General features: G+C 41.8%; 2 protein-coding genes across 9 annotated transcripts in view; one reads left to right on the top strand and one right to left on the bottom strand.

Moving 5' to 3' along the window:
* NMNAT1 (nicotinamide nucleotide adenylyltransferase 1) overlaps window positions 1-2,217 on the bottom strand; it is a 33,866-nt gene extending 31,649 nt beyond the window's left edge. Inside the window, exons 1-3 of one of the 5 annotated variants that reach the window (XM_025427212.3) lie at window positions 1,994-2,131; window positions 960-1,083; window positions 564-720 (exon numbers count right to left, since the gene is read on the bottom strand). The gene's annotated coding sequence lies outside the window, so the exon portion shown is untranslated. Of the gene's footprint in view, window positions 1-563; window positions 721-959; window positions 1,084-1,772; window positions 1,913-1,993 lie in introns of those variants that run through there. The other 4 variants (XM_049109558.1, XM_025427214.3, XM_025427211.3 and 1 more) reach the window with 4 other exon arrangements.
* LZIC (leucine zipper and CTNNBIP1 domain containing) lies at window positions 2,024-13,993 on the top strand. 4 transcript variants are annotated; one of them, XM_049109560.1, is made up of 8 exons: window positions 2,024-2,163; window positions 2,829-2,917; window positions 3,625-3,776; window positions 4,788-4,923; window positions 6,973-7,071; window positions 9,402-9,497; window positions 9,675-9,756; window positions 10,942-13,993. In XM_049109560.1, exons 1-8 carry the CDS (start codon window positions 2,109-2,111, stop codon window positions 10,998-11,000), a joined length of 768 nt encoding a protein of 255 aa, XP_048965517.1. In that variant the 5' UTR covers window positions 2,024-2,108; the 3' UTR covers window positions 11,001-13,993. The 4 variants fall into 4 exon arrangements, with proteins under 4 accessions (XP_048965517.1, XP_048965518.1, XP_048965519.1 ...); XM_049109561.1 differs by lacking the exon at window positions 2,829-2,917 and having other exon boundaries at window positions 3,668-3,776; XM_049109562.1 differs by lacking the exon at window positions 2,829-2,917 and having other exon boundaries at window positions 2,040-2,163.
* The last annotated feature ends 447 nt before the right edge of the window (window positions 13,994-14,440 follow it).

The following is a 14,440-nucleotide window of genomic DNA, read 5'->3' as shown; positions in this document are numbered from 1 at the left end:
TGATCTTAGAGTCGTGGGATTGAGCCCCATAGACTCCACGCTTGGCATGAAGGCTGCTTGAGTTTCTCTCTCCCTCTCCCTCTGCCCCTCCTGCTCATGTTCTCTCTCTCCAATAAATAAATCTTTTTTTTTTTTAAGATTGTATTTATTTATTCATGAGAGACACAGAGAGAGACAGAGAGAAGCAGAGACACAGGCCGAGGGAGAAGCAGGCTCCACGGAGGGAGCCCTATGTAGGACTCAATCCTAGGACCCCAGGATCACGCCCTGGGCTGAAGGCAGGCACTAAACCGCTGAGCCACCCAGGGATCCAATAAATAAATCTTAAAAAAAAAAAAAAAGAGTGTTAAATGTCCCAAACTGCTCCAGTATTTCTGGTTTCCCAGTTATGATTCCCACCCAGCTCTGAAGTTATTTCCCCCAATGCTCTCTCTCCAGTGACTACCTATATAACATGTTATTCCTCTTTTTCCAGTGTCTTCTCTTCCCTCCTCACCCTCCTCCAAAGCCTAGATTCTGTGTTTGTTTGAGAACCAGAACCCAAACCAATTTCTCTTACTTACACACTGGGAATACTTTTTCATTATCCTTGAACTCTAGACAAGAATCCAGGGAACACTCTAAGCAGAGAAGTGCCGAATCAGACTAAGTCACAAAGAAAGAAGAGCAGGCAAACAGAACGCCTGGGTCAGCACAGCTCTGATGATCGCACACAAATGCCTGAAGAGAACACATACTGTCATAACCAAAATTAGGGGAAGTACACAATGAGAGAACGTTTGTTTAGCAAGTTCTTCAAATGCTAAAGCAAAGAAGCATATTTTTTTCAGTGTGCTTTGCTTTGGCACTGACCCTGTCTGTCCCTGAGAGATCTGCGTTACTGAAAGCCTGGATGTGTCCACACGTATTTACCGTTATCAAAAACGAGACCTGATGACAGTAGCACAGCAGTCACTTACTTTCACAAAGGAAATTCTGTGGACCTGAAGTGTTGTGCAAGGTGGGTCACTGGAACCATTCCCACCACAGCAAAGGCTTCTCGGTGCTGGGCCAGAACCAGGGTTTCACAGCACAACTCTAACTCTGAAAAACAACACAGGGGGGTGCCTGAATGGGTTGGTGGGTGAAGCCTCTGCCTTTGGCTGAGGTCATGATCCCCAAGTCCCAGGATCGAGCCCCACATGGGGTTCCCTGCTCAGTAGGGAGTCTGCTTCGTTCTCTTCCTCTGCCCGTCCCCCAGCTTGTGCTAACGAATAATAATAATAATAATAATAATAATAATAATAATAATTTTAAAATCTTTAAAAAAATAGAGAAAAACGAGAAACCCAAGGATCAGAACTGGGGAAGTAATTCATTGTGGTCGACTTCCCTGGGAACTTTAGTTGGAAGGAAGTCTGGAGGAGTCGGGGGCTGAAAGAGAACGAGCCCAACTAGCCAGCCCCACGACGTCTGGGGACCTGGGACTCGGGGGACCTCGGACTCGGGGAACTTCGACCTCGGGGACCTGGGACTCGGGGGCCGCGGGCGAGGGGAGCATTTCCGCCCAGTTTCCCGGTAACTTTCCAAGCTGCCCAACGGCCGGCGGTGCCCTCAGGGGCGTGAGCGCCAAACCCCGTCTCTACGGATTTGCAAAGACGGATTTCCGAGGAAAGAGGAGGGAAAGAGAAGTCCTTCGGGACGGAACACTTCCTCCTCCGTCCCCGCCCACCTCCGCCACGCTCCAGGGGCCTCTGGAAAGGGATCTTTTCCCATTTTCCAGGGTGAGTCACCTGTTCGAAAGAGAAACTACCGAAGATGTGGGCTCCCCAGAAGGATGGAAAGACTGGAGGCGCGGGACTCCTTGTCCTAAACCTATGACCTTGCCTCGAGGACCGCTATCTGCCCCTCAAAGACGCCACCATCTCGGAGTCCCCCAAGCCTGCGAGGAAGGGACCTGCGCCGACTCCCCAGAGCCAGGTCTCTCAGGGGCTCCGGCCTGCAGGGGGCTTACCAGGTCCTGGGGCCCACCCGCCCGAATCCTCCCGGAGAGACGCCGCGCAGCACGGACGCCAGACTGAGCAACACCCGTGGCCGCACCCTCATTGGCTCCCGGAGGCCGGAAGTGCATGCGTCCGCCGGAAGTGTTCCTACTGCGAGCGTCCGCCAGGCCGGGACCCTCAGGTAGGCGGGGCCCCTGCCTCCGAAGTCCCGGCACCGGGCCGTGGCCCGGTGGGGCGGGGACCCCGAGGGCCCCAGGAGGTTGTCCGGGTTCTGGTCCCGGAGGTCCGGAGGAGTTTCGGGGGCGGGGGCTCGTGGCGACCTCTGGTGGCAGCCGGGGCCTAATCGAGCCCGGCGGCCGCAGCCCCCCAGTGCGGGAGCCCCGAGTTCCCGGGTGGAGACGGGGTCTGGGGTCTTTGGGGCGGTGGCCGGAGCCGCCCCTGCCTGCGGCGCGCCGGGATGGCTGAGGTCCGTAGCCGCTCGGGTCCAGGCGGGAAAACGTGTGCCCTTCGCCCTGGTCGTGTCGGTGCTCCTGGCTTTGCCCTCCAGCCACCTGGGGGTGCGGGGTTATCCTCAGGGACACCCCAGAAAGGCTGCCCAAGGCGCAGTCGCGGGGAAGACGGCTCCCCTCCCTCCTGGCCCGGCTCCCCTCTCCCCCAGAAGAGGAGGGTGTGCTTCCGGGGCGGGGCTGCCCCCGTGGAAGTTACCTGGACCGCTTTAGACTAGTGCCTGCGGAGTAAAGGAAACTACCTGCTAATGGTTTCCGACTCCCCAGCTAGCTCCACCTCCCCGTGGTTTGGACTTTGAGCCTCTAGTAAGTCCTGATGAACGATTTCGCTTTGCTCAAGCTCATGACTCTTGGACCTTCAGCAGCGGGAGGTTTATGCACTTTGGGGCGGGTCGACAGCCTGCAGAGTTCAAAGCACTGAGAGACCAGGTGAGCATGAAGGAGGATCTCCCAGTCCGGTTCCGGTTTTTGAGGGTCCTTTCGGCAGTTTCTGCCAAAGGTGCACCGCCTTTATTGGATATTAGGTGGTGCCAGCGAGTTAATCTTTCTGGAATAAATTTCACCTAACGGACAGCACCAAGTCAAGGCTTTCAAAGTGTCCAACAGCCCAGAAATGCATTTAAAATAGTTTAACCGGGATCCCTGGGTGGCGCAGCGGTTTACCGTCTGCCTCTGACCCAGGGCCTGATCCTGGAGACCCAAGATCGAGTCCCACATCGGGCTCCCTGCAGGGAGCCTGCCTCTCCCTCTGTCTGTGTCTCTGCCTCTCTCTGTATCTCACGAATGAATAAATAAAACCTTAAAAAAACAAAAAAGAATGAAAACGAATCTTTTAATGAGTCTCTTGGTAAAGCATTTGATCTGTTTCTGTATAAAACTTTTTTCAACATTCAAATTTGTTTAAAGTAAAATGGACTAATCGTGAAGATTTCTGATTAACTTGTAAAGTCACTTAGGAAGACTGCCAGGCTTTTTGTTGGGATGTTACTAGTATATGAGTTTAAACTTTTTTTTTTTTTAGTTTAAACTTTTATATGTAAAATGAAATTCTCTTTGCACAACCATCTTTCCCACACCTATAGCTCAGAAAGAGTATAGCCCGTTTTAAATCACACTGGTTTGTTGAATCATTTCAGATAACCAAATATATACTGTATGTGGGCTTGTTGTTCTACTTAGAGATCAAAATGGCTTCCAGAGGAAAGACAGAGACAAGCAAATTAAAGCAGAATTTAGAAGAACAATTGGATAGACTAATGCAGCAATTACAAGATCTGGAGGAATGCAGGTAATAGCATAACTGAATGCCTCTCTGCTGTCAAGTGGCTTTTTTCTGCAGCTAGATTACAAGCTGTGGGTGCAAGCCCATGTGTGATTTTGGTTTCCCCTATAGTGCTTTGTCTGTTGGAGAAATAAACTCAGTGTGAGCTTTGGAGTCATAAAGGTAAACCTTTTAGTTTCCATTTCCTTGAGTGTGAAGTAGAAATAGTAACACCTACCTTGTCTTCAGTACATAAAATAGCCCTGCCTGGTATATACTTGAACTTCTAGTGTATTTTCAGCCTTAAATGTTCAACGGACCAAAACTGCTCATTGCCTTTTTTAACAACTTTGAAAGGTTGTTGTAGGTATTTCAAATGAAGAGGCCAAACAAGGCTTGGCCTTGAGTAGGTGCTCAATAAATGGTAGCTGTCATTATTTGTAGGAAATGTTTAATAAATGGCTTGTTCAAAAAAAATGGCTTGTTCAGTTAGTGAATAAAAATAGCCTCTTACTCATATGACAGGTACTACGTTGCTGTTGTATTTCACGGTACACAAAATTTTACCTACTGTTAGTGATGATAAAAGTAACAGCTATTTTGTCAAGTACCTGTTGTTTGTCAAGGACCTTCCAGAGTTCATGTAATGCTCATAGCAACCCTAGGAGGTAGGTACTATCATTATCTGTGGCTTATAGATCAAGAAACTGAGGCTTGGCTGTGTTAGGTATCTTGCCCAAGGTTATGCATTGATTCATAGACTGCTTAAAAGGAAGTTATTATGTGGTTTGTTAAATGTGCCTCATTTTGGTAAAAGAAAAGTGTTTAATTATCAAAGTAACCACATGGCAGGAAAACGCCCATACTACTAACATCTGAACACATCCATTGTTATCATTTTGTTATTTCCTTTCAGCCTTGTCCCCCAAGATACTTTTTGTAAATATATGTATCAAAAGTCTTAGGCTACAAATATTAAGATTGCTTTTTTCACTTGGAACTCTTGTGTTTTTCTATATTACGCTCACTGTACTTCAGAGAGGAACTTGATGCAGATGAATATGAGGAAACCAAAAAGGAAACTCTGGAGCAACTAAGTGAATTTAATGATTCACTGAAGAAAATTATGTCTGGAAACATGACTTTGGTGGATGAGCTAAGTGGAATGCAACTGGTAAGCATAATTCACTTACACTGGTGACACAAGTGGTTTTTCTTTCTTTTTTTTATATTTAAGATAGAAAAGAAACTTTGTTTTTGGGTTTGACTTCTAGATAAGTGTCTACTTATGGATAAAGCAGCATAGGCTTCCAGATCTTCATTTAGTTATGTATTTGGCTCCAGTAACATGCATATAAATAGCAAATGGACACTATTTTTTTTAAATTTAACTATTAGATAGTTAACATACAGTGCAGTATTGGTTTCTGGAATAGAATTCAGTAATTAACACTTACAGACAACACCCAGCGCTCATCATAAGTGCCCTCCTTAATATCCATCACCCAGCTAGCCCGTCCTCCTCCCCCATCAACCCTCAGTTTGTTCTCTATTATTAAGAGTCTCAAAAAAAAAAAAAAAAGAGTCATGGCTTGTTTGCCTCTCTCTTTTTTTTCTTTTCCCCCTTCCCATATGTTCATCTGTTTTCTTTCTTAAATTCTGCATGAGTAAAATCACGTGGTATTTGTCTTTCTCTAACTTATTTCACTTAGCATAATATACTCTAGCTCCATCCACATCGTTGCAAATGGCAAGATTTCATTCTTTTTGATAGCTGAGTAATACTCCAGTGTGTGTATGTGTGTGTGTGTGTGTGTATTTACACACACATATACATACATAGATACCAAATCCTTTTTTCATTCATCAGTCGGTGGATATTTGGGCTCTCTCCATAGTTTGGCTATTGTTGCTAATGCTGCTCTACATATCGGGTTACGTGTACCCCCGCAAATCTGTATTTTGTGTCCTTTGGGTAAATACCTAGTATTGCAATTGCTAGATCATAGGGTAGTTCTATTTTTAACATTTTGAGGAACTTCCATACTATTCTCCAGAGTGGCTGGACCAGTTTCCATTCCTACCAACAGTGCAGCAGGGTTCCCCTTTCTCCACATCCTTGCCAACATCTATTGTTTCTTGTGTTGTTAATTTTAGCCATTCTGACATGTGTGAGACAGTATCTCATTGTGGTTTTGATTTATATGTCCCTGATATGAGTGCTATTGAGCATCTTTTCATGTGTCTGTTAGCTGTCTGGATGTCTTCTTTGGAAATGTAGAAATGTGTCTAATCATGTCCTCAGCCATTTCTTAACTGGGTTACTTGGTTTTGGGTGTTGAGTTTGATAAGTTCTTTGTAGATTTTGGACACTAACCCTAATCATCGGTATGTAGTTTGCAAATATCTCCCGTTCCATAGGCAGCCTTCTGGGTTTTTTTTTTAATTTATTCATTTATTCATGAGAGACGCAGAGGGAAAAGCAGGCTCCATACAGGAGCCTGATGCAGAACTCGATCCCAGAACTCTGGGATCACATCCCAAGCCGAAGGCAAAAGCTCAGCTGCTCAGGCACCCAGGTGTCCCAGCCTTCTAGTTTTGTTGATTCTTTCCTTTTTTTTTTTTTTTTTTTAAGATTTTATTTATTCATGAGAAACACAGAGAGAGAGAGGCAGACACACAGGCAGAGGGAGAAGCAGGCTCCATGCAGGGAGCCCGATGTGGGACCCGATCCCAGGCCTCCAGGATCACGTCCTGAGTCAAAGGCTGGCGTTAAACCGCTGAGCCACCCAGGGATCCCCTGTTGATTCTTTCCTTTGCTGTGCAGAAGCTTTTTATCTTGATGAAGTCCCAATAGGTCATTTTTGCTTTTGTGGAAACTAAGATTATAACAGTGTTTGATGACCAAGGAAGACCTATTTGTAATTGAAGACCCATCAATCAATTATCGTAATATCTGAATCTTTGGAGTATTTTGCTCAGTTTCTTTTTTATTTATTTATTTATTTATTTATTTTTTTTTTTATTTACTTATGATAGTCACAGAGAGAGAGAGAGAGAGGCAGAGACACAGGCAGAGGGAGAAGCAGGCTCCATACACCGGGAGCCCGATGTGGGATTCGATCCCGGGTCTCCAGGATCATGCCCTGGGCCAAAGGCAGGCGCCAAACCGCTGCGCCACCCAGGGATCCCTTTGCTCAGTTTCTGCCTTCTTGTATTCTAGGCTATCCAGGCAGCTATCAGCCAGGCCTTTAAAACTCCAGAGGTCATCAGGTTATTTGCAAAGAAACAACCAGGTCAGCTTCGGACAAGGTTAGCAGAGGTAAAGTTTCTTTAAATTGATTTAATTGCTGTGTGTATTTCTTTTCTCAGCTCCCAAATTTCATTATGTTACTCTGAAGTTTAAAAATTGATCAGTTGAGAATGTACAACACCACTAAGAGTGAACCCTAATGTGTAGACTGTGGAATTGGGGGATTATGATGTGTCAGGGTAGGTTCATCTGTTGTAAGAAATGCACCACTGGGGGATGTTTATGATGGAGAGGCTGTGCGGGGCGGGGGGGGGGGGGGGGGGGGGGGGATGAAGGATATATGGGAAATCTTTGTACCATTTACACAATTTACTGTGAACCTAAAACTGCTCTGAAAAAATAGCCGTTACCGAAAGGATTGATCAGTTGATTTTTTTTAAAAGATTTATTTATTTATTAGAGAGAGAAAGAGAGAATGTGTGAGGAGCGGCAGAGGGAGAGGGAGAGAGAAACTTTAGCAGACTCCTCTGAGCTCCAAGCCCAACAGTGCAGGGCTTGATCTCATGACCCTGAGATCATGACTGAAGCCAAAACCAAGTGTTGGACCCTTAATCGTGCAGGCAGGGGCCCCTGATCAGTTAATTTTAGAGCCACAACCCACCGTTTTCTGACAAAATTAGTCTTTTGAGCAATTGTTATTGTTAATGAATATAGAGGTTTAATAGCATATGTCAGTTTAAACTGCTTCTACATGGACGCCACCTTTAAGGTTTACCATATACTTCTGGAGCCCTGAGATGAAATACCATCTAGAATCCATTCACGGCATTGCTTTCTGCACATGTGACTTTTGTTATCTAAGAATTTCAAACATTTCTATAAACCTGATACTTGAGAAAATCTGTTTATAGACTTGAATATAATTAAGGCATTAACAAGTTATTTGCCACCACTGGTAGTCCAGTGGATAGTGGTTGAGAGCATGAACTTGGGTCAGACTGGCAGGATTTGTATCCCTGCTCCACTGTGGAGGCCTGTGATCTTGGGGAAGTTATTTTTAATTGTTTTAATACAAAAATCTTTTTAACAAATATTATTATTACTGAAGTTGGATAAGTTATCTTATTCAACTTCTTTGTGTCTCAGTTCCCCATGTGTGAAAAGGTGATATTGATAATCCCTATTTCTTATGGTTGCTATGAAGAGTAAATGAAGTAATATGTATACAATACATACTATGTATTCATACTATGTATAATATGTATACAATACATACTATGTATGTATATATGTGTAATATATATCAAGTACGTGAACTAGCACCTAGGCATAGTACATGCTATAAGTGTTTCTAATGGTAGAGATGAAATATAGCCAACATTCCTAGAGACCTGATACCAGTTACCTCATTCAAGCCTGTAGACCACACTTGAGTGTAAGGGAATGAGTTCTTAGAGGCTAGCTTCTCTCTAAAGGAAGCTATTGGCCTCCCATTCCGCAATAGAGTTTATAATCAAGACAGTGGTTATGATTAGCATTAAGCTTTATTAGAACTGAGGGACACCTGGCTAGCTCAGTCAGTGGCACATGCAATTCTTATTTTCAAGGTTGTGAGTTTGAGCCCCACACTGGGTGTGTAGAGATTACTTAAAAAATAAAATCTTGGGATCCCTGGGTGGCGCAGCGGTTTGGCGCCTGCCTTTGGCCCAGGGCGCGATCCTGGAGACCCAGGATCGAATCCCACATCGGGCTCCTGGTGCGTGGAGCCTGCTTCTCCATCTGCCTGTGTCTCTGCCTCTCTCTCTTTCTCTCTGTGTGACTATCATAAATAAATAAAAATTTAAAAAAAAAAAAAAATTTTAAAAATAAAATCTTAAAAAAAATAAAAATAAAAAAATTAAAAAAAATCTTAAAAGAAAACATATTTATTGGAGCTGTATAATTGCATTGCTGGCATGTTTGCCTTGAATTGTTTCTATAGTTCTCTATATTAATCAGCTAGAGGAACTTTTTAAAGAAGTAGTAGATCTGGGGGTGCCTGTGTGGTTCAGTCTTTAAGCATCTGTCACTTAGTTTCAGCTCAGGTCACGATCTCATGGTTCATGAGATAAAGTCTGCTCAGTAGAGAGTCTGCTTGAAGATTCTTTCTCTCTGCACCTCCCCCACCTAGTTGAATAAATCTTTAAAAAGAAAAGAAGTAGTAGATCTGGGGACATCTGGCTGACTTGGTCAGAAGAGTATGCAACTCTTGATCTTAGAGTTGTGAGTTTGAGCCCCATGTTGGTTGTAGAGATTACTTTTAAAAAAAAGAAGTCATCGTAGTAGATCTCAAAAGCTGGATTTTATGAGCAGAATGTTTTTAACTTAAGTACCATATCCTTTGCATTCATCCATTTCAGATGGATAGAGATCTCATGGTAGGAAAGCTGGAAAGAGGCCTGTATACTCAGCAGAAAGTGGAGATACTAACAGCTCTCAGGAAACTTGGAGAGAAGGTACTCTATTTAATTTAATATATTAGAGATAAAGAAAAGTACAAAATAATGAATTTTGTACTGAACTTCTTGATCTGTGATCCAGCTTGTAGTCCTGAGACATTCTTAATGGTGTTTCTTAGGACCACTTATGAACATTTAAATCCACTCCCTTGAGCCTTGTTTTGTTTTGTTTAGCTGACTGCAGATGATGAGGCCTTCTTGTCAGCAAATGCAGGTGCTATACTCAGTCAATTTGAGAAAGTCTCTACAGACCTTGGTGAGTACCCTTGTATTTCTGAAAGCTGAGCATGCATTGCTCTATCTCACCTATGAGTGAGATAATAGGATGGCCTTTTCTTGAGTTTGGAGGTAAAACCAGAAGTATGTTATTGAGTTTATTTCCTAATACTTTTTGATTAAAAATAATTAAGTTAATATATTACTATATTAATGATAATTAAATTAATATATTACTAAGATATTAACATTTAAAAATATTTGTCAACTAAATATAAATGTATATATAAAAACAAATTACTCTAAAATTTTATATATTCTATTTCACATTTAAAGCTAGAGTAACGGGCAGCCCCGGTGGCTCAGCGGTTTAGTGCCACCTTCAGTCCAGAGTGTGATCCTGGAGACCCGGGATCAAGTCCCACCTCGAGCTCCCTGCATGGAGCCTGCTTCTCCCTCTGCCTGTGTCTCTGCCTCTCTCTCTCTCTCTCTCTCCTTGTGTCTCTCACGAATAAATAAATAAAATCTTGAAAGAAAGAAAGAAAGAAAGAAAGAAAGAAAGAAAGAAAGAAAGAAAGAAAGAAAGAAAGGAAAAGAAAAGAAAGCTAGAGTAAGGATTTGTTTTGTTTTTAATATTTATTTATTTGTTTATTCATGAGAGACACAGAAAGAGGCAGAGACACAGGCAGAGGGAGAAGCGGGCTCCCCGCAGGGAGCCCAATGCTTGACTTGATCCTTGGACAGGGAATCATGCCCTGAGCCCAAGGCAGATGCTCAACCACTGAGCCACCCAGGCGTCCCTAGAGTAAGGATTTGTAAGCAATAAATCACCCCGTGTATGTGAGTGTATGTGAGATGTTTGGGCTGGGGAAAGGAAATTGGGAATTGGCACTAGGAAGGTTTAGGGGTAATGCTCTAATAATAGAAGCTAATTTTCTTTTCTTTTTAAAGATTTTATTTATTTATTCATGAGAGACACAGAGAGAGAGAGAGGCAGAGACATAGGCAGAGGGAGAAACAGGCTCCATGCAGGGAGCCGGATGTGGGACTCCATCCTGAGACTCCAGGATCATGCCCTGGGCTGAAGGCAGGCTCTAAACTGCTGAGCCACCCAGGAGTCCGTATTTTCTATTTCAGTACCTATGGGATAGATTTTCCCCTCGTTACCTAGAACTGTAAATGTATTTGAAATAACCTTTTGTTTATTATGTGTCTTTCTCCTTAGGCTCTGGAGACAAAGTTCTTGCATTGGCAAGTTTTGAGGTTGAAAAAACAAAAAAATGACATGGTGTGGAGCTTGGGACATTGATCACATTCTTGCTATAAATGGCGTTTGTCTTCTAGGGATTTTGAATCACTTCAAAGAAATCAAAAGAGATTCTTGAAATGCACTGATAACCTAAGAAAAGGTGACAGAAAAACATACTTGTGTCTTCTGGTTATACCCTTCATCATTGTGCTTTGTGTAGGGCTGCCTGCCTGAGTCATCCTAGACTTCCTGGGATGAGGGACCCTTTGGACCCTATTCATTATAGCGGTGTGTTTGAGAGAGAGAACAGTAAACGGTTCCTCTGCCTGTTTTTATTAAGCTTCCTTGTTTTTAAGTGCTGATAGTAAATGAAAAGATGTGAACTAATGATTCTTCTCTGTTGATAATTTGTCCCTACTTATTGGATTGAATAGTGTACCAACATCAATAGACCTCATGAGCGGGCATAGAATTTTAGAGTTCTAAGTGATCTTAGAAATCGTTTTCATTTTATAAACAAGGAAATTGAGGCTCAGAAAGAGCAAGTTGACTTGCTTAAAGTCACATCCAAGACAGAGCTGGTGATAGACCTGGGTGTCCTGACTCTCAGCTTAGGGTCTGTTGAATTTTATTTCTGTATTTTGTGCTGTCTTTAAAAACCAATTAACACATATTTGGGCAAGTCTGTGTTTATGAAAATTCGATGTCCCAACAGAAAGTTGTCACTAAGGGACCATTCCCTAGCCTGTAAGGCCTCGGTATGAATGGGGCCCATTGTATCTCTGAGTTTTGAGCTTGGAACAATGGGAGCCCTGTTGAGAGTCTCCTGGAGTAACGTAACTTCCCGCTGTTGTTTCACCAGGAAAGCAATTGAAAGTGGCAGCTAGAGGCCCTCCCTGTGTGTGACCTCTTTGCTGAAACTCAGAGGGTGGGGACTGTAAACTATTATTTACTCTTCAGTTTTTGGAGAAACCCAAAATAAGTTATGAGGAAAAGCATACTCTTGAGTGTTTATGTTTCTCTGCATGCTCAAATATATAGATATCCTCATGCATATGTATGTTAGCTTATATTCTAGGCTCTGGCCACTATGTTTTTTCATGTATTTCTCAGTTTTCTTTTTCTTTGCACTTTATACAAATTAAAAACATTTTTAAAGCTTCTTGTATACTGTAAACTCTACTAGGTGCTCTGCCAACTGGACAGATTAGGGACCTCAGCTTCATTAATGCCTTATTTGGAACTTTTAATGGGTAACTTTTTATATATTGGTTTACCATGGTCAAAGACTCATTGAAATTGTAATGAACCAAGAAAAAGCAAATGACCTACAATTCACCTAGGACTTTATGGTCAATCATCATTATTTCATTATTCTTCATTTTTGTTTGTTTGTTTAAGTAATCTCTACACTTAGTATGGAGTTTGAACTCATGATCCCAAGATTAAGAGTTGCATGCTCCTCTGACTAAGCCTGCCAGGCAGGCACCCCTATTCTGCAAATTTTTTTTTTTCTGAATCAAGGTGAAACTTACTTAACATCAAATTCACCATTTTAAAGTATACAATTCAGAAATGTTTAGTACTTTCACAAATGTTGTGCAACCATCACCATCTCATTCCAAAACATTTTTACCACTCCAAAGGGAACCCCATGCCCATTAAGCAGTCACTCCCCATGCCCTTCTCATCCTAGCCCTCCAGCAACCACTAATCTGCTTTCTATCTCTAGATTTACCAATTCTGAATATTTCATCCCAATGGCATCATACAGTATGTGACCTTTTGTGTCTGGCTTCTTTCACTTGACATCATATTTTCAAGGTTAATCTAAGTTGTAGCACATGCCATTATTCCATTTAATGGATGAAAATATTTCCTTGTATGGATACCACCTTGTGCTTATCCACTTATCTCTTGAACATTGTTTTTTCCCACTGTTTTTGTTATTGCAAATAGTACTGCTATGAACATTTGTGTATTTGTTTAAATACCTGTTTTCAGCTCTTTTGGGTATATACCTAGAAATGGTATTGCTGTATGTATGTGTGTTTTGGGGGAATTTTTGTTTTGTTTTTAAGCCATAACAAAATTTCCCCTTCTCCTCTAGTAGTAGTATAAAGAAAATTAATATTTGGTAGGATAAAGAAAATTAGGAATATTTGGTATTTGAAAGGAGCCTAAATGAATCTGGAGTCCTTAATTTTGGTTTCCCTTTCTATAAGACTTTCTATAAGACTAACATCAGTGAAATATTTTGTCATTAATCATGTTAGTGTGTTCATTTTGTAAGTAATGATTAGTATCAACTTAAAATTAATCTTCCTTTAAAAGTTGCAAAGTTAAAAAAAAAGTTGCAAAGTTTGCAGTGCCTAGCAAGACCCTGTCATTTATGGCCATCTGACCTTTGGTAGGTTACTTAATCTTTTGAGCCTCATTTTCCTCTTCTGTTCAATGCAGATAAGTGGGTACGACCTACCTACCACATAGGATTTCTGTGGTTTCCCTTCTCACCCTTAATGCAGAGAGAAGTTTTGGAGCTAATCTACCATTTAACAGTGCTTTCAATGGCCATATGATGTATTTTGTTCCACAAATTTGGTATAACTCAAAAATAAATTGAAAAGTGAATAATTTGAAAATTCTGTACATTTACATTTATTAAATGATTTGCAAACTATGTTTCCTGTTCATATTTTACTATATTTAATCTTCTAGTTTTTTACACTTCTTGAGAGGTTTCAGACTCCAATAACTAATGCAAGGCAGCTAACTTTTTGATATCCTTAGGTCAAGCTAATATTTTAATGAGAATTCCTGCATTTTTCAAAGACGGATTGAAGCAGAAGCAAATGTATAACTGGGCTGTTTAATGAAAGTTAGTAATTTAATAATACAACAATTTTTAGGGGCACCTAGCTGGCTCAGTCTTTAGAGTGTGCAACTCTTGATCTCGGGGATGTAAGTTCAAGTCCCACACTACATATATACATTACTTAAAAATAAAGTCTTTTAAAAAGTAAAACAATTTCTGTGTTTCAGTGCTTTATTTTTTCCTGTGAGTTGGTAAGAGAGGTATGCTAGGTGGGTGGTAGAGGAGGAAACCAAGCTGTGGAATGAGCTGTCCCCAGGAAAGAGTTGGAGTTGAGACAGATAGATCATTAACTTTGATTGTTAGGCCTTTTTTGAAGACAAGTCAGCCAAAGAACGGTCATCTTAGGCAAAATAAGAGACTGTACAAGTCTACCACTGGATGGTATCTTATTACAGTGAATGATGGATAGTTTGAAATTATTACAGAAAAAATAAACCCAGACCATTTCAACCACTTTCCTGTTCCTTCCTCCACCCCAGACCCCCCTTACTCTATTCATTACTAAGAATGCTCTTCTTTGCCTCTCAAAATGTTTTTCAGCATTAATATGTAAATTAAAACTGTCAGCATTCGCACAGACCCCCAAGAACAAGCCTTAAT

This window comes from Canis lupus, chromosome 5 (assembly GCF_003254725.2).
Source record: "Canis lupus dingo isolate Sandy chromosome 5, ASM325472v2, whole genome shotgun sequence".
Lineage (NCBI taxonomy): Eukaryota > Metazoa > Chordata > Mammalia > Carnivora > Canidae > Canis > Canis lupus.
This window is presented reverse-complemented; position numbering and strand designations above follow the sequence as displayed.